Source organism: Ambystoma mexicanum, chromosome 8 (assembly GCF_040938575.1).
Source record: "Ambystoma mexicanum isolate Mex_15411 chromosome 8, UKY_AmexF1_1, whole genome shotgun sequence".
NCBI classification, from domain to species: Eukaryota; Metazoa; Chordata; class Amphibia; order Caudata; family Ambystomatidae; genus Ambystoma; species Ambystoma mexicanum.
Window position 1 is genome coordinate 1130243243 of NC_090929.1, and position 23893 is coordinate 1130267135.

Genomic DNA, 23893 nt, shown 5'->3' on the forward strand with positions numbered 1-23893 from the left:
ATATTGTTCAAGGGTGGAATTTAGGCGTTCTGTCTGTCCGTTGCTTTGGGGATGATAACCAGAGGATAAAGCTCTCTTTATTCCTAGAGTACTACATAAAGCCGACCAGAATCGGGATGTGAATTGGGAGCCCCTGTCGGACACTATGGTCCGAGGTAGACCATGCAGTCTTACTATTTCTTTGAGGAAAACTTCAGCCGTTTCGGATGCAGATGGCAGGCCAGGCAAGGGAGAAAAATGAGCCATCTTGCTCAAAGTATCCACCGTAACCATGATAGCCGTTGATCCCATTGAAAGAGGGAGATCCACGATGAAATCAGTGGAAATGTGTTCCCAGGGTTGTGATGGTAGAGGTTCTTGTTGGAGTAACCCCATGGGCCGATGAGTAATGGGTTTATTGGCCGCACAAACCGGACAAGCCTTCACGTATGTTCTGACGTCCTGGTCCATAGTCGGCCACCAGAAATATCTGGATATCAGATGGAGGGTTGCTTCTTGGCCCTTATGTCCTGCCGAAGGGAGATCATGGCACCAGAATAAGGCTTGTGTCTGAAGTTTCTCAGACGGTAAATACAGTGATCCTTGATGAAAGAATAGTTTCCCTCTCCTTTCCATACTGGTCCTATGGTCAGAAGAGACACCAGGGAAATTAGTCGAACGCTCAACTTCTTGTATGAAGGAATTGATAATTCCTAAGATTCTCTTACCAGGAAGTATCTCACCCAGGCTCTGTTCTTCCTTGGGCTCCAGACTGGGGGACAGAGCGTCAGCTAAGGTATTCTCCTTTCCTGGAAGGTAGGTTATTTCAAAGTCGAACTGGGAGAAAAAATACGCCCAGCGGGCGTGACGAGAATTACGGCATTCCATCTGTTGCAAAACCTTGAGATTCCGGTGGTCCGTGCGAACCAGAAAGGGATGGGCAGCCCCCTGCAGTAAATGTCTCCACTCTATACATGCCTGACGAATAGCCAGTAATTCTCGTTCCAGAACAGAGTAGTTCCTCTCACTCGGTGTAAGAGTTCTGGAATAGTAGGCCACCGGATGTTCTGCTCCATCCTTGCTTGCTTGTAGGAGAACAGCTCCTATGGCACCTCCGGAAGCATCCGTCTCCACCACAAAAGGAAGAGACTGATTTGGTTGCACTAGGATGGGAGCGGTGGTGAAAGTCTTCTTAAGTAAGAGAAAGGCTTGATCCGCCTCCTTATCCCAATCGAACTTCTGACCCTTCTTAAGCAAACGGGTTATTGGTAGTACAATATCCGAGAAGTTGGGAATAAACCTTCTGTAAAAGTTAGATAGTCCCAGAAATCTCTGAATATCCTTGGGATTCCTGGGAGTAGGCCATAGGAGAACTGCCTTAACCTTCTCCGAATCCATCTGTACTCCTTCCTTAGAAAGGATGAATCCTAAATAGGATACTGAAGAGGTTTCGAAAACACATTTCTCAGGTTTGACCAGTAGTTGATGTTCTCTCAGCCTTTGAAGGACCTGCGTGACGTGTCTTCGATGTTCAGAGAGGGAGGAAGAGAAAATCAAAATATCGTCTAAATAGACAACCACAGAGATGTATAACATGTCTGAGAAGATCTTGTCAACAAACCTTTGGAACACGGCAGGAGCATTCACTAGTCCGAAGGGCATTACCCGATACTCAAAGTGTCCCATGGGAGTCCTAAATGCCGTCTTCCATTCATCTCCTGCCCTTATTCTCAACAAATGATAGGCTCCTCGAAGGTCTAACTTTGTAAAGATAGAGGCTCCTTCCACAGCTTCAAGTACCTCCTTGATGAGAGGCATGGGGTACCTATCCCTGATGGTCATGCTATTCAGCCCACGGTAGTCTATACACGGCCTTAATTCAGTGGTTCCCTTCTTGGGAATGAAGAACATTGAGGCTCCTGCTGGGGAACGGGATTCTTGTATTAAACCGTTTTGCAGATTGGCATCCAAGTACTCCTTCAAGGCTCTTCTTTCCGGAAGGGACATAGGATACATACGACCAAAAGGAACAGATGACTCGGGCTTTAGGTCGATACCGCAGTCCTCTGCTCGATGTGGGGGTAAAGAACGAGGTAGCCTGTCTTCAAAGATTTCAGCATACTCCTGATAATGCGGTGGAATCGTTTGGACCACTGTAGTGCATGTCGATTGTGCTTTCCCCTTCTTCATCAAAGGAGAGGGTTGTGGTAGACATTCCTTTGAACAATACTGTGACAAAAAACAGACGGTATTTGCGGACCAATCAATCCTGGGATTATGTTTCCGTAGCCAGGGTATGCCTAGGATGATTGGGAAATGGGCTGCTCTTATAACATCAAAGACAATCCGTTCTTGGTGTTGAGACAAAGACATGTTAGCCGGAACTGTCTCCTTAATGATGGGACCGGATGAAAGGGGTACACCATCGACTCCTTCTACAGGCAAAGGGCAGGCCTTCTGACGTAGGGGTATGCCTTGTTCTTGAGCCCACTGGATGTCAATAAAGTTACCGGCCGCACCACAATCCAACATAGCTAGTACTTCAACAGATAGGGAGGATTCAAATGTTAGACGCACAGAAAACACCATAAGACTGTTGTTATCCGCAGAGGGATCCTGGTGAGTAGAATTGCAGGGATTCCTTGATCCTGCCCGGTTCCTTTCCCTGCTCAAGACCGGGGAGGCGCGTTTCCCGGACGTCTCGGGGGCACATCTGGACAGGTTCGGAGCAAATGTTTCGAAGATCCGCAGTACATGCAGAGACCCAGGTCTCTGCGTCTCTTGCGTTCCTCAGGGTTCAAAGGACCTCGGGTTGTTCCTATTTGCATAGGCTCTTCCTGTTGTGGTCTGTTAGGAGAACCTATCGAGGGATTCCCTCCTATGGGATGGAGTCTGAATCTCCTTCTTTCCAACCTTCGTTCATGCAATCTGTACTCCAGTTGCAGGGATAAAGTCACCAACTCTTGGAAGGAGGTAGGACGCGCCATTCTGGCCAGCTCATCCTTGAGTTCATCCTGTAAACCTCGGCGAAAAAGGGTCTGTTGAGCCGAATCTGGCCATCCGGAGTCTGTGGCCAGTTTGGTAAAGGTAGAGGCATAAGTCTGTACATCTTGATTGCCTTGACGGAGATCTAGGAGGGTTTCATAAGAAGAATATTGGACTTCTGGTCTCTCAAACCTGGCACACAACAGTTGAGTGAACTGAGCGTAATCCGCTAGCGCAGGGTCTGCGAGTGTTATCAGTGGGGTTGCCCAAGCCAGAGCGTTACCCGTAAGGTTGGAAACAAGAAACCCTACCTTAGTTCTATCCAATTCATATGCCCTGGGCCGAAAAGTGAAGTAAACCATACAGGCATTCAGGAATTCCTTTAGGTGTTTCGGATTACCATCGTACTTCCCAAAAGAAAAGGTCAGAGGAGGTAGATCGCCTCGGGATTCTTCTCGTGTCGCAACCTGTTGGCGTAAGTTAGCGTTCTCGGTCCGGAGATTCTGTACCTCGGCCTGAAGGCCCTGAATAGCTGTAACCATCTCCTGGAATTGTTCTAAGGAGGCCATGCCGGTAGTTGGGCGTTGCAATCTGTCACAATGTGCAAAAGTTCCTGCCCCCTGAGACTCCTCACCTGGTTCTTCAGCAGGGTTTGAAGACTTCGGTCTCCTTCTTCTCTCCGTTTGTAGACTTTCTCTTTCTTCACTTGACTGAATAGTCCTTCTTCCCTTCCTTCGTTCGAAGAGATAGGGGCGGTCTCCCCCCGAGGCCACCTTGCCCGCCTATAGATCTGGCAGTCAGGTGGACCCAGGGGAGTCCGCTCCTCAAACAGGGAAAAAGCCTGATAAGGCAGAAAAAACCCTGTGTTTCAATTGGGGCTCTTGATATGTCCGATGTGAAGACTGGAGAGGCTGGCGTAGTCCGGTATCAGTTGTAAATGCAAGCTCAAGGTTTGATCCTTATAGATGAGGGTTTGGCCACTCTCGGGAAGCGAAGAGAAAATCCAACCGGAGGCTAAGGAGTAGTTAGACGCAAAAGAATCCTGGACCAAGGTAAGAGAGGAAATAGAACGAGAGGCTACGAGCGTGAGAGAGTGAGAGTGTGTGAGCGCGAAAGAGAAAGAGAGGATGCGAGTGCGAGAGAGAAAGGGAAAGTGAGCGTGAGAGCGAAAGAGAGCAGTAGTGAAAGAGTAGGAGTGAAGGAGAGTGGAAAAGAGAGAGAGAGCGATAGCGAAAGAGAACGGAAGAGCGAGAGAAAGAAAGAATGAAAGAGGGATAGACAGAGAGGGAAAGCGAGCGTCAGAGAGAGAAAGAGTAATCGGCGCGGGAGTAGCACGGGTCAGCTGACACCGAACACACCGCGAAAGAAAGATAGAAAATCCAAGCAGGTACAACAGGGAGGAACGAGAGAAGAGGAATCAAGCGAGGGCTGACAGAAGTAGAGAAAAATCGGTCAAGACGCTAAGGATAGCGAAATAACAGATGAAGCAAAAGTAATAAGATTCGCTTGACGGGGCACTGCAAGCAGACGAAAGTCAGGAGACTAACAAAGCGAGTTGCAACGCAAGTTGCAGGGGGGCGTGGTCTCCTATTATACCTGCCGGTCCTAGACGACTAGACCGTCAGGCGGACCGCTGTAGAGACTCAACACCGCCTCCATCTTGCCCAGAGTTTCCACGGCCGCGGTGTGACAGATATCCACGAGTCCGGGACAGTCCTATGATGTCCGAGAACATCTTAGATGTTCGGGGGCACCTATGCTTATTTGTGCATTACAGGGTTGGTGAAAAGCAGTTTTTGGATGGCTTATAGCTTTGGCGCCACTCAATGAATGGTTTACAAAAGAATGGTGCTGTTATGTCAAGAGGGAACAAAATTAAAGGGGATCCCAAAATATTTTAAAGGTTTATTAATGTGGTGCCATTTGACGAATGTGCACACAAGTTTGCAAAAAGATTTATTTTAGATGTAAATGTTTTTACATAGTTTGGTGGGATTTTGTCAGGAGGGGGCAAAAATAGAGGGGGGAGTCAAAACATTTTAATGGCTTATAACTGTTGCCGTTTGATGAATGTAGACAAGACTTTTCAGACAGATTAGAGACCCAACCTTGAACCTTGAATGGGTTGTCAATTGGGGGCTTAGTTATATGACTATTATATGTGCACACATTTTGACACTTTTGAAAAAATAAAACGTGGGCGGATTTCCAGCAAATTCATGCAAGGAGCATTGTTAAGGACCTGAAAGCATGGTTTTGCAAATGTGTCTGTGTTTTCTTTTTTGACAAGTGTCATAATGAAGGTACAAAAAACTGTGATATACCTTTGGTGACTGAGGAATAGCCTGTGGCCCTGGACAGTGGCCAGATTGTCCAGGTCATGGCATAAGGTCATAACCTGGACAATCTTGCTACTGGCCATGAACACAAGGGATGACCAATGGGGATAAAGTGGCTATGTCCACCAGGGACCGGCTATGTGGTAAAAGTTTTTGAAATTGGGATATATTTGAAAGGGAAATAAAATGTGCTTGTGGTAATATGTTCATAGGGTTCTCACTTCACCTTCTGCAGGCCGCCATGGAAAGGGAAGAGGGGCTGTGTAGAGAGCCCCACCTTCCCTTTCCATGATGGCCATCTTGGGATAGCATTTTCCTTCCTGCAGTGGGATGCCGTGCACGTCCCGGTGTAGGAAGAAAAATCATTACCACTTTTGCAATCCGGGGTGGCAATGGCCTTCATCCCCCATTGCTGGGACTGGAACGGAGGATAACTTTGTTTGGGCCGATAACATGGGCTATCACTTCCAATCCAATATGAATTCATTATTGTTCCCTGGGCCACAAATGGTTGTCCTTATTAGTTTGGAAAATGGTTGTCCTTATTAGTTTGGACTATTAAGGTGCCTTTTGCAACACCTAAACACCAAAACTATTGAATTTGAGTACAGCTAGGGAGAAATTGCATATGAAGAGAGACACACAGCTTGTAGGTGTTGTTTGGTTATTTGCCTACCCATTGAATGCCCATGGCCATTCTAATCCCTATGGCCATTCCCACCCAAAACATGCCTGCCAGTGTTTTTTCAAAGCAGTCTTTTGACAGTTAGTGGCTTAATTGCAGTTGTAAACACGCTACTGATGTAATCAAAAATTCCTTAACCAGGTCTGCCTTCAGCCACTCAATTTATAAGCACTATGCAGGTCCTTCACTTCCTTGATACTAGCTACTGTGTGAATAGAATGAGCATTTAACCTGTAGTTAACAGCATAGCAATTGACTGCATTACTGGCAGGATCTTCCGTTTCACACAGGTGAGAGCGGGATCCGTCTGTGAAGACAACCCCATATATTTTTTAGATTGTAATAGGTGGAGGGAATGGACGACGTGATGCAATGCGCAGCTCACATGCAGTACATAGAAACACATTCTGGATGAGTGTTTAGAAGCTGGAGGCATCTGGCACGAAGCACTTCTTCTTCTTCTTCTTCTTCTTCTTCTTCTTCTTCTTCTTCTTCTTCTTCTTCTTCTTGTTCTTCCTCTTCCTCTTCTTCTTCTTTCTAAAATATGTTTGCTAGGACTACTATAAATAAGTCAGGCTGCTTTGCATACCACACTTTTTCTGTGCATTGGTGTGAGTGAGTGTGGGACCATTTATCTAGCACTCAAAATGGTCTGAAATGCATCCTGGCAATGTTGCTTGCAAAGCAAAGGGGTATCAAACCGCGGATGCTGAAAGTAGAGTGTTCAAAATCAGAGGTGATTTCATCCGGAGTGGGTGATCACAGTTTTTTTATATCTTATAATGGGACACAAATGGAAAAGACATATTTCTTTTTTAATTACGGGAAACTCACAAAGGACACGAACACACACAAAACAAACACGTATATTGTCTCGGAGGATATGCTCAGGGGCAACGCGCTCGCCTTGGAAGCAAGAGGACGTGGAACAGTACAGGTTAAATCCCCGGGTCCGTGCTTAGAATCCTCTGGGTAGTATGTGCTTTGTAAAGAGACGGCACAGGAGTATTGGCCATAGTCCACATGAGAGTTAATTAAAAGACCTACAACAATGAGACTTAGAGCTTGAAGAATGAAAGCCAGAAAAAAAGGTTTATGTTTTTAACTGAAAGAAGCAGGTCTTTTTGGTTTGGTTTGGGAATTTGAGGTATAAAGATAAGGCCACATTCACCTAGAAACCTAAGTCACACATTGTGTTGGTCGAATACTGGTGAAGAAATCACACACTGGATTGGTGAAGAAAATCAGGTAAGCGCAAGGAAGTAGGGAGATCCCAAAGTTGTTTGGGTGTGCCAAAAAAGCAACTTTGTGTTTTGTCCTGTTGGCGTTGGAGCCAGTTGTGAAACATCCAGTGTGATATTATGTTGAGGCAGTTGCCAGAAAAGATGGGCAGCATGCAAAGTTGAGAGTCATCTGCCTATGAGAGATAATGGCTACCAAGGATTCCAGAATGGAAACGATGGAACTTAGAGAATGGATATCAGAGGTGTAAGTGGGAGGCCTCCAGGCAAGTCACAAGTATGTTAGACGTGCTCGCAGGTGAAAGGGACCAATTCAATGTGTTGGAAGTGATCGAACAGAAAGGAGTGAAACCAGTTTCAAGCAATGCTTATGAAAGCTGCTGATTTGGCATCCTTCACATGGACTGACACTTTCTACAGGGGGCAACGTTTAATAGTCCACATATGAATACTGAACAGTTTCCTTTTGCAGCCACCTTCGAGGGAGACCATTGCCCTTCGAGGAAGGCCATGGCTGGAGCTAGGGTGAAAGCCTTAACAAGAACTATTTCAGCAAACGGACCCACTATGTAGCGGTGTCGCACTGGTTTATTAACTTGTTTATTTATGTATGTTAACTGCACTTTAGTAGTGGATGAGGCCTGCACTTTAGTAGTGGATGAGGCTGTACTTTGGTAGATTGGATGGGGTAACTGGCGGCTGTAAACGCCCGATTCATTTGGTCCAAATGTCACGTCACTTTAAGGGGCGGCTTTTCTATGTTGTGGTCTGTTAAATTCTGCTTAGTATGGAGGGGGCCGGGGGGTGGTTGTGCATGGGCGAATAAAGATTTTTTCTGCTGTGTTTTTATTGCCGCCTTGGCAGGATTTAAGCGCAGGTACTGTGGTGCATTAGGCGCTGGGTCGGGCATCGCTTTATTTAAGCTCTGATTTGTATTTGGTGTTGCTGCAGTGCTTACTAATGAGGGTTACTGGGTGTTTAGTGCTACTACTCCACATGTACTTGTAGTTGTTCGAGTTTAACGCATACTCAACAAAATGGTAGAAAATGCAGATGTACAAACTAATGAGACAGGCTGAAGTGTTATGTGTGTGCTGTTTTACTTCAGTGTGATGCATCATAATGTAGAGCCTCATATTGGCCTAGTTCTGGAACTTTGGATGTTCCAGAACTATCAATGTTGAAGAGCGGAGGCCAACTAGAGGGTGAACCCACCTGGGGGCTCTCAATAATAAAGGCTCATACGAATATAAAGAAAGCTGCATCGTCTCTTTATACATAACAAATTGGCAACGAGGCGACCAACGAGAGCCCCCAGCAAGAAGTGTGCTTGCTGCGAGAGCCACGTGTGTTCCTGTTGCTGCGGCCCGGTATACGATGGGAAAAGAGTAATGAGTGGCACCAACCAAAATAAAAAAGAAAACAGATAAGAAGTGGAAGTAAGAACCTCAGCTGATCGGTGCGTTGCCAAGAAGTTTATTTTTCTCAAGTTACTGTGCGGACTAAACATATATACTTAAACAGTCATTGCTAACCTTGCATCTTTGAAAAGGCACTAGCGCGCACGAGCAATGAAACCTGCCTAACATAAAGGACCTTCATTAAGGTCCTCTACGTAGCTGCCATATTTGTTTCTGTTGGAGTGTTGTCTAGGCAACCAACGCCACTGCCCACATCACATAGGAAAACACTCGGAGGAAGTCCAAAAGTATTTGGGAATCACAACGCGCGCTGCGTACTAGCACAAACAGAACCAGATTAATAAGAACTGTATATATATGTAATATATAAAATACAAACCAAGCAACAGAAGAGCACATGACACAGTATAGTGAACAAAAAGGAAGATTCCATCACAAATCCATTCCAATAACAAAGGGCAAAGCTGGTGCTCATATAAAAGAAGGAAAATACCAAACATTGTGCCAAGTTAGCCAGCTACACATGACAGATCATACATAAAAACATACAATAGTAATACAAGAGTGGGCAAGAAATTTAAAGACATATTTGAAGAAGTCTTATTGCTGCATTATTAGTTTTTTTTCTTTTTCTTCTCACCATGCAACACACCCAAGCTCCAGTCTAGTTCCTACCAAACCCAGGGAACCCCACTAGTCCGTGGGAACAATGGATTGATGGATTCCAAGTATACTTAAGGGCAATAGGTGACACCAATTTAGCGATGACTTAAAGGAGGCTACCTTGTTGAATTGCATTGGTGCAGAAGCACTCTTGATATTCCGCACACTGCCTGATCATAGTGATATTGAAGGATGTTCATATGACTCTTCTGGTTCAAGTGACAGCAGAAGGTATGAAAGTGCTTTAAACAAGCTATCCAAGCATTTGGGATCAAGACTAATATTGTACTCACTCTTCTTTGGCACCAGGCTCATATTGAGATGTGAGCAGGAACACTTTATTTCAGTGCAGGAGTGCTTTTACTTTACAAGAACTTTCCAGGAGCTGAAAGCCTTTATTCCAGAGAACATCCTCATGTGCTGACTTATCAGGTGTGGCTCCCTAGGCCTGGTCTTCGTGTGCTGACTCATCAGGTGTGGCAGGGTGTGGCAGGCAAACTGAACCTGGTAGGCGTGGCTTCAGAAGCTCTGCTATATAAGCTGCTCCATCCTTAAGGCCGATGCTTCGCGTTACTGTGCACTTGCATTCAACTTGACGCTCACCGCAGCTTGGACCAGTTTACTTACCTTTGAAATCAGGCGTTCTCCTGCATACTCACCTCCAGGAAACCGGTGCTTCCTCGCTTCATCTGCAGACTCATCTCCTGACATCCAGTGATCTTGCTTCCGACGCCACAGCACTGCGCTCTGCATCCATGAACTTGGACCCTGTGAAGAAAAAGAAAGACAAAGTTAGAACATCCGTCCTAGGGCCGCACCGCATTTGAACCCCACGCGCCCCCTAGTTAACAATTTACCAGCTACTGTACTGCGGCAGCTTTGCTCCTCGTTCCCTCCAGCTGCCGCTTCGAGCTCTGCAGCTTCTGCCGGGCCGGCAACATCACCTGCAAGGGAAGAAAGCAGAAGAGCAAACATCAAAAGTGGAACGGACAGCAATACAAGACAACGAACTTTACAATACAACAAAAACAGACGAAGAAAGACAAAGGCAAACAGGAACACTTACCTGAGGTATAGTGGCTTAGTCTCAGCAGGACTGGACAACCATGTGCAAGGGACCAGTGAAGGAATTCGGTCCAGATCATACAAGCACTCCTGCCAGAAGCAGCAGGATGGAGTGCTTGCCAAAACTAATCAACAGGAGGAGCCCCGATCATCATCACATATTACCACCAGTCACCACATAAACGCAGAGGGCGAAGTCGGACCCGAGCAATCTCACCCCCGGGAGGGCTGCAACCGAGCCCCAATGCCTCCGCAGAGACCAGGTGAGCGTAACAGAGAGCTGAGGCCAACTAGTGGGTGCACCCACCTGGGGGCTCTCAATAATAAAGGCTCATACTAATAAAAAGAAAGCTGTATCGTCTATTTATCATATATATAGCGCAATCAGTCACCATTTGTGTTTACAGGTATTATTAGTGGTGTTTAACAAATCATTTGGCACACACCTTATACAAAGATGGGGACTCTTGGGTGAAATATTTCCAATTGCCTGCTGATCGCACACCCTTTGCTTTTGCATAACCCCCACACCCACGTTTTGGTTGAATGACAAGAACATGATTTCTTTGCGCATCCAGTGACGGTTTCATATCACATTTCGTGATTATATTAGGGTGATAAGACTTGAAATGGGTCTTTTCTTTCCCATCCCTAGTGCAGTGGGTATGCCGAATTTAGCCACCCAAGCGTAGCACCGTGAAAATGGGTGGGCTTGTGCTTTGTGTGACCGTGCATTAGAGGGTCAGAAGTACACGATAAACGGAATGCATTGAAATGGGCGGGCTTAAGCTAAGTGGGAGAAAAGTTGCCATTGCAATGGAGGGCATCCTGATTTGGATTTTAGAGCAAGGTTATTTACAAGTTACTCAAAACTACAGGCTTCAGAAGTATGGAGCCTAGCTTTGAATTGCATGTTTGTTTGGCAAGGGATGGTTTACGGGAGCCGACGGGGTGTTGGGTGCAACGTCTTTTTAATGCATCAAGTTCTTTTCTGTATCCAGGAGAGGATGGCCCCTAATTACTATTGGAACACGTTCTTTGGTAATGTGCTTCTGTGCTGCATATGTGAATTGGGTGGGGGTCGCCCTATTGTTACGCCGCTTTCGTCTCCACACGCCCTCGAGTGGGGGCAGCAACCAAATGCTAGAGCAGCTCCTGTTTTCTATGAAAACATTAGCCTGCCTGCCTTGATGCTCACCCCATTTTTCTGGTCTGGCAGGGATCTACAGCCCCACAGTTTGATGAACACTGCAAAATAGCCCTGGGTAGAAGAAACCTAGCATTGTCAGCACACCAAACCCTATATTGCTTCAATTGCCACAGCAATGACCAGGCATGATTCCATTAGACATGTAAGCCTCAACAAGAAGGAGACTAGGTTAAAGACCACCATTACAATAACTTCACACCACAATGTTCCCTTGTGCCCCCCCCTTCTCTGACACATGTGTTGCCTGTTTTGCTTGATTCTTCTACCCTGCTCCCCCTATCCTCCTCCAGCCTACTTCTGCAGGAGTCTGTCCTGATACATTCTGGTTTCACCACCACCGTCTTGTGGCCAATGCTGGATTGGACTTTTACGGTGCATCACCCTTTGTCAACTCTCATGCTGGACTTTCTTTGCATCTTGTACTCATGGTGGCCCTGAATCATGCTGGTCCATCTTCATCTTGTATCTTGGCTTGCAACATTATGTGTTACTACTGACTTCTTCAATTGTATTTGCTCTCCCCTCTTGCTTCTCCACTCATTTTGACTCATTCTCCTCCTTTCCCTTTCTCCCTTTTCCTATCTCCTCCGCTTCTCCCCTTACTTTCTTCTATGCACTTACTCTAACAGAATTGTCCCTGGACCTAGTATGATAGCAACCTCGCCTGTCTCCTTCCTCCTCCCCTTACTTGTTCTCCCCCGCACCCACAACACTATCTGAAATGTCGTCATACCTAGTGCGATAGTCGCTTGTTTTGTTCCTCCCCACCTTTTCTGCACCCCTCTTGCTCACCTTTTGTTTTTCTCCGGCTCTACCAGAAATGTTGTCAGGCCTAGTACGGTAGTCGCCTGTTTGTTTCCATTTCCTCCCCACTCGCCCCCTCCCTTCCTTATCTATGTCTTAGCTCGTCAGGCCGAGTACGATAGTTAATTTCACATTCTTACTGTTCATGGTCTGTAAGAATGTCATTGTATTTTCCCTTGTTCGCTCACTTGCCTTGAAGCGCTTTGAAACACATGTGTGTAGGCGCTATATAAATTAACTATCATATCATATCATAGATGGACAGAGGAGTGTAGACGTTTGAGAAGGATTTCGTGTCCACAGTGTCAAATGCTGTGGATATGTTTAACAGAAACATAAGGGAGAGTTCTCACCAAAGTGTGCTTTCATTTGCGTGATCACAATGCTTATGTATTTTCTCAATCATTTGACCAATTTGCACATTTTCTGCATCTCAGGCCCCTTGTTTCTTGGCTTGATGCATTGATGTTCTGGTTGTGATCTCTGAATGCAGGGTGTGCTCAGTAAGGACTCTATGATTTTCCTATGTCAATGCTTTCATGTTTTTGGGACCCCAGCTTGCTATGTGAATGGAGAGTGGGCTATATAAAAAGATCTGTCTGTGTTTTCCTCTCACAGGTTTGGGAGATGAGCTGTGTGACCTTGGCTGATGTTTTGCAGAAACGCGGAGGACCTCTACATGAGGATGAGATTTGGGCCTTACTACTCCTGGTGTCGGAGCGAATCCTAGAGGACCTTAGCAGGGGTGAGTTAAATTTCTTTTTTTGTTTGTATTTGTATTTATTTGAAGAACACTTATGTCAATTTCGATCAGAAAATACTTAAAATAGCACATCTACAGATGCTGGAGGCATTACCACAAAGGGTGCCTGTTACAGTAGCACAAAGATGAGAACAAGTTGCAAGACAGTTTATGAGGGTGTAAAAAAGTGGTATATATATTACACGGCCTGCGGTAGCGGGCGTACAGTTATGGTTAAGTTGCTAAACTCACAGGAAGACCACTTTTCCGTGGCTTATAACTTCGCTCCCATGGAGGAATCCTCACCAAACTTCGCAAAACAAGTATATGTCCCGCTCTGAATTCTTTCAGCAAGTTTGGTGAGGTTTTGTGCAGGGGGGGGAGTTATAGTGGGGTCCCAAACATAATTTTTTTCCATAGACTGAATGGATTTGCACCAGATTTGCAGCAAGAGCGGGGGCTTGGTTCAAAAAACGTGCTTTTGTGTGTTTGGTGGAAATCCGACCAGTACTTTTGTTGCAAAGAACTGAAATGTATGTCTAAAAAACTGTGTGATATCTGGCTCTGCGGACCCATTTCCCTGTTCACTCTGCGGACAGAAGTCTCAGCTTGGAGTACAGCATGCTGTCGGCGAACTTTGGACGCAGACAGTGGTTGGCTGGAGGGAAGTGTGCTGTGCGTCAACGTTTTTGCGAAACGCTGCCATGGCGTATCGGAGGATAGTCTTGTGGTGTGTTTGCCAAGCCCGTAAGGCATTGTGTGCACGGCTCGGGCCCTTGTACGTAACAGTGTGGCCACTGAAATTACTCATACCTGGCTCCGCTCCGGTGTCCCATTTCCCTGTTCGTTGCACCGTGAAAAATTTTATTGCACTGCAGTGTGCTGTGATGTGATGTGCGTTATAAGTTTTCGAGAACGACGGCATGTTGTATACGAGGAAAATGCAGCGGCGAAAGGTCCTCGAAAACATACTTTACGGCATCTGGTGGTGGGAAGAAGGGATGGAAAGGGAGGGGGAGTGAGAAGTGCTTCCTTTGACATATCTCATCAGAAGAAGACGGTGGTGTGGCAGCTGTATCTGTCTCTAGTACGCCAATTTGTGATTACCTCAACAGACAACCACCTTGTGTGGTGATTGCAAGCAGCCTTCGTTATGGCATGACACCTCCAGCTGTGATTTCTTTCTGTGATGAGTGGTAGCAGGCTGAATTGCAAAAGGGGAGTGCATGCCACATGACCTGAACTTTTACACATAGCGTGTACTATGGTGCGTTGTGTGTGGTTAGTCCGTAGCCCCTTCGATTCATGGCTGCAGCCCTTGCGCAGTAAAGTATGTCCACTGGTTGAAAAGGTATGTGCACTGGTTGCAAGTAGGTGTCACACTGTTGCTTTGTGCGTGTGGTTTGGCAGCATTGAACACATTGTTGGTTGCATGGATGTGGTGATTGTTAGAACATCCTATAGTTGTCGGTGTATGGGTGGAGATGCTGCAGTGAGCAGTCCTGCAGTGTGTCCACTAGGTGCAGTGTTGCAATAGTGTCCGTACAGAAGAGGGTACAGTTAAACTGGGTATTATATGTGCTGGGTAGTCTGCATTGCGCAGATTAATAAGTGTTGTACTGCACTATGTAGTATTGGTTCTATGCACATACTACAGTGTTGGGAGCAGCACCAATGTTGTAAAGAATGTGTTGTCTGGTTGCCATTAATACAATGTTTTGTGAATGAAAATGGGTAGCGATGCCAAACACTGTGGTGTGTTTGTGCATTATGGTAAGTGGAACATGTGTGCTTGCATCCCTGCTTTATGGTGCAGCGATTGGGTAGAAGTGCTGGTCCCTATGTTGCCTTTGTGAATTCTGGCACATGGCTACATGTTCGTCTGCATGGCGCTGTTATGTTGTGGTGGGGGGTGTAGGCAAGGCCTAGACCGTTGGGTGCATGGGTGAAGGCCGTAGGCCGTAGTCCATGCACGCAACTGTCTAGGCCGAGGTCTTCACCACAGCCACCACAACATAATGCAGCAATGCAGTTGTAACTCTGCATGTCTTCAAAGTTGGGGACCTTTACACAATGGTTGTGGAGGACATTGTAGACTTGGTAAAACATCAGAAGTGAGCTGCTATGCGTACATTAGCATATGGTGTAGGTTATTGCATGTGTTGCACATTAGGGAGTCACGTGTGACCATTTCTGTTTGCTGGGGTTTGCCCTTTATAAGACCCTTCAAATGTTGTGTTGCATGCATGGCTGGAGCCCTTGCACCGACAAGTATGTCCACTGGTTGCAAGTAGGTTTGCCATTGTTGCTTTGTGTGTGTGGTTTGGCTGCATTGCATACATTGTTGGTTCCATGGGTGTGGTGATTGGAAGAGCATCTAACAGTTGTCGGTGGATGGCTGGAGATGCTGCGGTGAGCAGTGCTGCAGCGTGTCCAGTGGGTGCAGTGTTGGAATACTGTCCATATAGGAGAGGGTACGGTTGAAGTGAATGCAATATGTGCTTGGGTAGTTTGCATTGAGCAGATTAGTAAGTGTTGTACTGCACTGTGCACTTATGCTTGTATGCAGTTACTTCTTACAGTGTCGCTGCATGGGTGGAGATGCTGCAGTGAGCAGTGCTGCAGCATGTCTACTGGGTGCAGTGTTGGAATAGTGCCCATATAGAAGAGGGTACGGATGTACTGGTTCTTATATGTGCTTGGGTACTCTGCATTGTGCAGATTAGTAAGTGTTATCATGCACTATGCAGTACTGGTTCTATGCACTTACGAGAGTGTTGGGAGCAGGACCAATGTTTTCAAGATTTTGTTGTTTGGTTAGCAGTAATAGAATGCTATGTGAATGGAAGTGGGCAGGGGTGCGAACCAGCTATGTCAGTGGATTATGGTAACTGGAAAATGTTTGCATGCATCGCTGTATTATGGTGCAGCGATTGGGTAGAAGTGCTGGTCCCTATGTTGCCTTTGTGAATTCTGGCACATGGCTACATGTTCGTCTGCATGGCGCTGTTATGTTGTGGTGGGTGTGGGCAAGGCCTAGGCCGTTGGGTGCATGGGCGAAGGCCATAGGCCGTAGTCCATGCACCCAACTGTCTAGGCCTAGGTCTTCACCACAGCCACCACAACATAATGCAGCAATGCAGTTGTAACTCTGCATGTCTTCAAAGTTGGGGACCTTTACACAATGGTTGTGGAGGACATTGTAGACTTGGTAAAACATCAGAAGTGAGCTGCTATGCGTACATTAGCATATGGTGTAGGTTATTGCATGTGTTGCACATTAGGGAGTCACATGTGGCCATTCCTGTTTGCTGGGGTTTGCCCTTTATAAGACCCTTCAAATGTTGTGTTGCATGCATGGCTGGAGCCCTTGCACCGACAAGTATGTCCACTGGTTGCAAGTAGGTTTGCCATTGTTGCTTTGTGTGTGTGGTTTGGCTGCATTGCATACATTGTTGGTTCCATGGGTGTGGTGATTGTAAGATCATCTAACAGTTGTCAGTGGATGGCTGGAGATGCTGCAGTGAGCAGTGCTGCAGCGTGTCTACTGGGTGCAGTGTTGGAATAGTGCCCATATAGAAGAGGGTACAGATGTACTGGTACTTATATGTGCTTGGGTACTCTGCATTGTGCAGATTAGTAAGTGTTGTCATGCACTATGCAGTACTGGTTCTATGCACTTACGAGAGTGTTGGGAGCAGGACCAATGTTTTCAAGATTTTGTTGTTTGGTTAGCAGTAATAGAATGCTATGTGAATGGAAGTGGGCAGGGGTGCCAACCAGCTATGTTAGTGGATTATGGTAACTGGAACATGTTTGCATGCATCGCTGTATTATGGGGCGGCGGTTGGGTAGAAGTGCCGGTGCCCATGTTGCATTTGTGAATTCTGGAACCTGGCTACATGTTCGCCTGCATGGTTCTGTTATGTTGTGGTGGGTGTGGGAAAGGCCTAGATTGTTGGGTGCATGGCCAAAGGCCGTAGGACGTAGTCCATGCACCCAACAGCCTAGCACTTCTCCACAGCTACCACTACACAATGCAGGCATGCAGTTGTAACTCTGCATGTATTTGAAGTTGGTGACTTTTACACAATGGTTGTGGAGGACATTGTAGCCTTGGTAGAACAGCAGAAGTGAGCTGCTATGCGTACATTAGCATATGGTGTAGATCATTGCATCTGTTGCACAATAGGGAGCAACATGTGATCATTTGTGTTTGCTATGGTTAGTCCCTTGTACAACCCTTGCTTTAGGAAGTGCTTTAAGATATTATGGCATGAAAGGAAGTGCTCAGCAGCACACATGTAAAATATGGCCAATGTACACAGGAACCTACATACCGTTCAGCACACCCAATTCAATGTTATGCATCCATGCATGCAAATATGTGCCCAGGGTGAAAGCTGGCAGCCTCAATTGCAGATGGGGAGTGCATTACCCATGACATGAGCATTTAAACATAGGGTATACTATGGTGTGTTGTCTGTGGTGAGGGCCTAGCGCCTTGGATGCATGGCTGGAGTGGAAAGGGATGAAGGTCTGAAGAAGTGTTGTGGATTTTTCCCACTGCCAATGTGGTTTTCTCAAGCATACCACCAAAAGTAGCATGGGAACATGCCGGTGTAATTTGTCCCCACCAGAGGTCGGAAGGTGTTTTATTAACAAAAGCATGTGTAAATATATGTCCACTGCTGGGATGTTCTCCACTGACTATGACATCATTAATGAGCAACATTTGCAATAGTTCCATGCAAATGTCATTTTTTTTATACCAACATTGGAAATGCTGTTTTGTTTTACACTGTGCAAAAAGTGTTGAAGACAACCCTGTAACAATGTAAGGAGGCAAATGAAAGAGAAAGTCAGATAAAGAGCAAAACCAAAAAAAGTTATTTGTAAGCACGTACAAAAAAAAGAAACAAAAAAGACTGTCTTTTCCGAGGGACTAATATAGAACCAATCCCATTACCTGTTTCACACTTCTTCTCCCCAACCCACCCCCCACTTCCTAGTACCTCAGCGAATTCCGCGGTAGTTTCAGGATTAAAAGTGCCACATGCTGCCTTTTTCAGGATGGTAGTCATGGAAATGGGACTGTGCAGGCAAACAGAATGCTCAATAAGGTTTGTGGTTGTGGTGTTTACGGAAAAATTGTGGCAGAAGGTCTCTTTTTACAGAGAAATGCAGAAGACTATGATGGAAGTGTGCAAGCTAAGGGGCAGGCATCCTGTTTATATGCATGCACTGTATGTACTTGTTTGAAGTTGCACTTAGTTTTGCTTTTCTGCGATAATGTTTCATAAGTTAGCAGTAAGTGGGGTGCTGTGGAAAAAAAATTGTGAAGTGTACAAGGTAAGTGGCAGGCATCCTGTTGTCATGAATGCAATGTGTGTATAATATCATATGATGTGATATTGTATGATATGCCATTTATCCTGCACATATACACAGGTGTTTGAAGGTGCGCAGAGGCAGTGGAGACAGAGACAACAAACCTACTAGGCAGGTGTCACTGAGATCACCCAAGTGCATGGGGAGGAGAAAGTGCAGTACTCGGGAAGAAGAAACAATGACAATAAGTTTAAAAAAACGGGCTACTGGTGGCAAGTGCAAGGATGAGTGTTGCCATCAGGTGGTGGTGGAACTGTTAGCGATACAGAAAACAGTCCCCCAAGTGTGGGGTTTGCTAGAAAGGCAGTGCAGGGGTGCGACTGGCGGGAGGAGGTTGCCTGGGCCCGAGATCAGAGGGTGGCCAGGTAACCAGTGCTGAATCAGTTTCAGCCAGGAAGTCAGCAGGGGATAGGAGGAGATAAAGAAGACGCAAAGAGAAAGGGTTTGTGGTGCTTCCGGAACCGGCAATGGTTCTTCTCAAGCTTCAGGGAGGCAGGGAGGCTGTTGCAGAGGGAGCCCCCACCTGAAGAACACCAACTGATTGGTTGCTGAAGCAAGTTACCATGAGAGATTTGGAGGCGGATGAGGGAAGAGCTCGAGCACTGAGCTATTTAGGAAGTGAGAGTTGCCGGTATTGAGGCCTCAGGGCCCAGAAGGCCTTGTGCATAATGCAGAGGGTTTTGACCTTATTCTTTGCAGCTACTGAGAGCCAATGCATACATTTCAGTCCTGCAGACATACGTTCCCTGGACTTGGGCCAAGCACAAGGCACAGAGTCTTCTTCTGGATGAGTTGCAGAGGGCAGAGAGTATAAGCAGGTAGATTTACAACAAGACTGTTGCAATAGTCTAGCCTAGAGAGATCCACAGCTGTGTAGACAGTGAGCTTTTCGGACATTGCTTTAGGTTGGTAACATACATTAATTGCTGGTTTTGGTGCCATATTTTTACAATTTATGTAGGAGATGCATTAGTGGGGAAACAAATTCGTAGTATTGTCAGAAGGAAAGAAGAGACTTCCTGTTTCGATATTACAATTGGTGATATGGGTAAATGGAAACGTTGCAAGCATATACAATTGCAGTGGCACTTGACGGTAGTGGATGGGAGAAAAAAACAGTAACCTTTTTAATAACTTAATGGACGCTCACTGGCAGATACTGTGCGCACAGGCACTTATAATGGAGTTGTAAACATATTGCAGAAAAAGTTTTCATGCCTCCACTTTGTGCTTATGGGTGCTCATGTGGATGAACGTAGATGCACAATTCTTGCATTCTTTTACTGAACTTTCACTGGCTGTGCTTTCCAATGACATGACATGAGGTAGAAATGAAGTGTTGTACAGAAGTGACAGTGTTAGATGCTAACGTCGTGAATGCCATTGGTGTATGCGTGTGTGAGTATTTACCAGTAGCCAATGAGGTATTGATGGACAAAAAATAGTGGAAAGGGAAGAAGGACTGCCTCTGCTTTACTGGGGCGCAGTCCTCGCGGTCCTTGGGAAAGCGCACGTGCCACTTTCTGCGCTTTTCACCATGCTGGCCAATGGAAATTGGACTGTGGTGATTGTCCAATCAGATGCACTGTTTTGGTAGTCGGTGATGCGTTTGTGGAAGATCTGTTCCAGTATGCCGTCCAAAAAGGCTTTTATGGCGATTTCGATTTGGAGGGAGTAGAGGCTTTGTGGTGCTGTGGCGATGTGCGCAGTTTCGGCGGTCTGCTTGCAGAATGTTGACGAGTGGCCACTTTCGCAACATTACATGGTGTGGTTGTGCACTAGGGAGCATTGCATTTGGGTTCCATGGTTTATTGCCATGTGTACCGTCAACTGAAGAAGTTGACGAAAGCAGTGAAGCGCATTTTTCCCACTGCCAAGATGCTTTTTCTCATGTATACCACCACAAATAGTATGGGACTATTTCAATGATTGTTGTCGCCGGCAAGAGGTTGGAAGGGGTCTAATCAACAGAAGCATGTGTGACTTCTTGAGTGCTGCTGGGATGTTCTCCTTTAAGAATGATGACCTTGGTTCTCGATATATACCCTTTTTCAAAGCTAATGGCATTTCTTTGTCGACCAGTCGCAATGATATTTTGTTTTCCAATCTACAGGCTACACTGTAGACCCTATTGTAAGAATGTGAGCTGAACTACAAAACACAAAAATACTTATAAAAACAGCAAAAAAAGGTGTTTCTATGGAAGCATCTTAAAAAAATGTTTGAAAAAAAAAGGCTCTTTTCAGATCCGCCACTACTAACGAGGTCCCCTACCCTGGTTGAAATGTATTCCCCCACTGCCGCACGCGCACAGCACGAAAAGTCTGCGGACATCGCGATAGTTGCATGGTTGACCATGTCACATACGCCCCTTTTGCAAATGGCGGCCATAGAATTGGGCCTGTACAGGCTGCAGGATTGGTCAATAAGGTTTCTGGGTGTGGATTTTACGCACATACTGTGGTACATGGTGTATTTATTGAATGAAATGCAGAGGGTGCGGTTATGGCTCTGTGTTTCACGAGCCACAGCGTACGGTTTTTGGGGAAGTTCTAAATACATTGATTGAAAGTGAATGGAAAACAATGTGCAGTGGCTGAACATTTTGGATTCTATCATGTGGATTTGTACTCCTATGGAGTACCTACAGTGAAGTGACTGATTTTGGTTTGTCTGTGTGAGAGTTTGGTGACGCGCGATCATGACAATATTATTGTTCTTCATTGTGGAGGGAAAATTGCACAACATGTTACACAATTTTCAGGGCCGTTGAGAGGCACTTGCCCAGGTCATGCATCTGTTTCCGATCTCCTGCATAATTATTTTATTGCATTACGCAGACACCAATGTCGCTGCATTATTTTTCATTTGGTGCAGAAATGGAGAAAGCATGGTACATTGTGAACAAGTCTATGTGTGCCTTTTTACGACATGTGCCAGTGTCGTACTTTAAAAATGGGAATATGACGTTTGACAGCACGAACAGCTTTTCTCACAAATAGCGTTCATCTTCCTATTCCTGCCATTCTGATTTCTGCACGCCCTATCCAAATTGCCTTGCTGCCCTTCTTGGAAGGATAGGAAGAATTTTTGTAGTACGTGTTGCACACTTAAACTCTTCAAAATGCACTGCAATACGTAAAAAAACCTCTTTCTAAAGCGAGCCCTTTCTACTCGATTCCACTACAGTGTTTTCCACAGTACCACGCCTCCCTTTATTTAGTGCACAATCTGTGGAGCGTATCAGGTGCGCAGCGTTCTGCATCCGTTCATTGCTAATTCCATTGTTAAACTCTGAAAGGAGCTTTCTTTACTTAACTTTTTTCCTTTTCTACTTGATTTCTATTTATTTTTGTCTTGTAACACACACCACCGAAGGAACGAAAGTCAAGGGCCGGTACGGATGGGGCAAAACCTACAGGGTAACATAGGGGACGTGCACAGAGAGGGAAATGTTGGGTGGCCCTCACTTAAATAGCCGCCAGTCATTGTCATGCTCCCGGACAGACCCTTCCCAAGCACTTCAAAGTAGCTTAACTCTGTAGAGTAGCGCATCACAGTACACGCATAATACATTGCCCTTTGCCATGTAAGGGTGAGTAGCACAGCACATGGTCTGCATGGATGTTTTAAAGCTCTGGTGCCCTACAGGAGTGTCCCTGTTGTTGGCTGCAGCCTATGTGGAGAATGCTGTACATGAAATTACCCTACTGTATTGTTGGAAGGGTATTACAGTACCATGCCCACTGGTTCCTCATGCTTCGATTGCAGTTCTCGTCACATGCAGTACGGGCACTTCATGGTACGGCATCAGCCGTAGGACTAGCATTCACAGAGATTAATACATTCTACAATACAAGAATGCTTACAACAGTGAGAAACAGTGAGAAACGCAGCTTCATTAAGTGGAGCAGGAAGATAATTATTAAGCGAGACCCATGCGGCTACAGTAATTTTCTAACCACCACTGATATTCTTTGCGCTCAAAAGAATCTGCTGTTTGCTTACTTCTCTTTACATGCACTAGTATGTTAGTGACCAAGCCGCACCAGCTTTGCCATTTTGCAGACTCACTACAAACTGTCACACTTTGCAGTTAAATTCTTTATCCAACTCTATGACGTGCAGGTGAACCCTTGACACTTTCCGTCACAGTGTTCAGTGCAGAGACGGTGTGTTTGACGGGTCATGGAAAGGCAAGCAGCACATCAATCAAACTATTGCGACATTTAACATGCCCACGGTACACTGGAGGTTGCTGTTCCCTGTTTTCAGTGGGCCTCATACAGCCAGGCGTGCTGCAGCCATAAATTGGTAGGTTTGCACAGCAACCCACGTAGACGTCAGGACTACTTGAAATGCGGTAGCCTACCAAATCAATTCGTAGGACTGGCGACAGGGGCGCTGTTACCAGCACACAAAGGATGCCCTATGCATGTGCATAGCTGTACAACGGATAGACGTGCACTCCCACAACTAATTAAAAGTGCATTAGAAGATGCGGCCATGCGGCCAGTACTGCAGTCCTATGGATACTTGCATTGTGATTGCACATATGCCAGCCAGGTGCAGTCTCCCCAGGAAACCTCCATATTGCTTACCTGCAGCTATCTGCGGCACAGATTCACCATGCAATGTTAACACAAAAAGAAACACCACTCACACTCTCACCAACACTTAACATGTACACCTTAAATTTTTAAGATACACCGACACTATTAGGAAAGGGAAGGGGAAGCGCAAATGGATACATACACTGGGGAATTTGGGCTTCCCACAAGTCCGTCATGAGGGCAGCCAAGGAATCAGTGATAAAACGTTGTTAACGCAACGTTATGGTTCAGTTGCGGTACCAAAGACCTATCACCTTTACAGAAAACACTATGCTAAAGCAATGTTCCAGTTACAGTGCCCTACTAAAACCTATGAAATTCACTAACAAAAAACATTTTTAAAGGACGTTATGATTAGGTTGTACTATTAAAAAACTATCACCTTTACTGAAAACACTATGCTAAAGCAACGTTCCGGTTAAAGTGCCCTACTAAAAACCTATGAAATTCACTAACAAAAAACAGTGTTAAAGTGACGTTACGGTTAAGTTGTGCTACTAAAAACGTATCCCCTTTACTGAAAAAACGGTGCTAAAGGAAGGTTCTGGTTACAGTGCCCTACTAAAAACGTATCAAATTCACTGGAAAAACGTTGGTAAAGGGATGTTATGCTTCCGTTGCCCTTAGAACAACCTAGCAAATTCAGTGCAAAAACGTTTGTTACAGGAACGTTACAGTTACTTTCCACTAACAACAACCTATCCATACTATGGTTACAAGTAAAACCGAAAAACCCCAGAAATTCACCCGTTTTT

At 45.7% G+C, this 23893-nt stretch overlaps 1 protein-coding gene across 3 annotated transcripts in view; it reads left to right on the plus strand.

Moving 5' to 3' along the window:
- The window catches only part of FRMPD2 (FERM and PDZ domain containing 2), an 878187-nt gene that overhangs the window by 127631 nt on the left and 726663 nt on the right, over positions 1-23893 (plus strand). For all 3 annotated transcript variants that reach the window (XM_069611181.1, XM_069611182.1, XM_069611183.1), the window contains exon 2: positions 13011-13137. In XM_069611181.1, the coding sequence (XP_069467282.1) occupies positions 13020-13137 (118 nt within the window). In that variant the 5' untranslated portion in view covers positions 13011-13019. The remainder of the gene's footprint in view (positions 1-13010; positions 13138-23893) is intronic.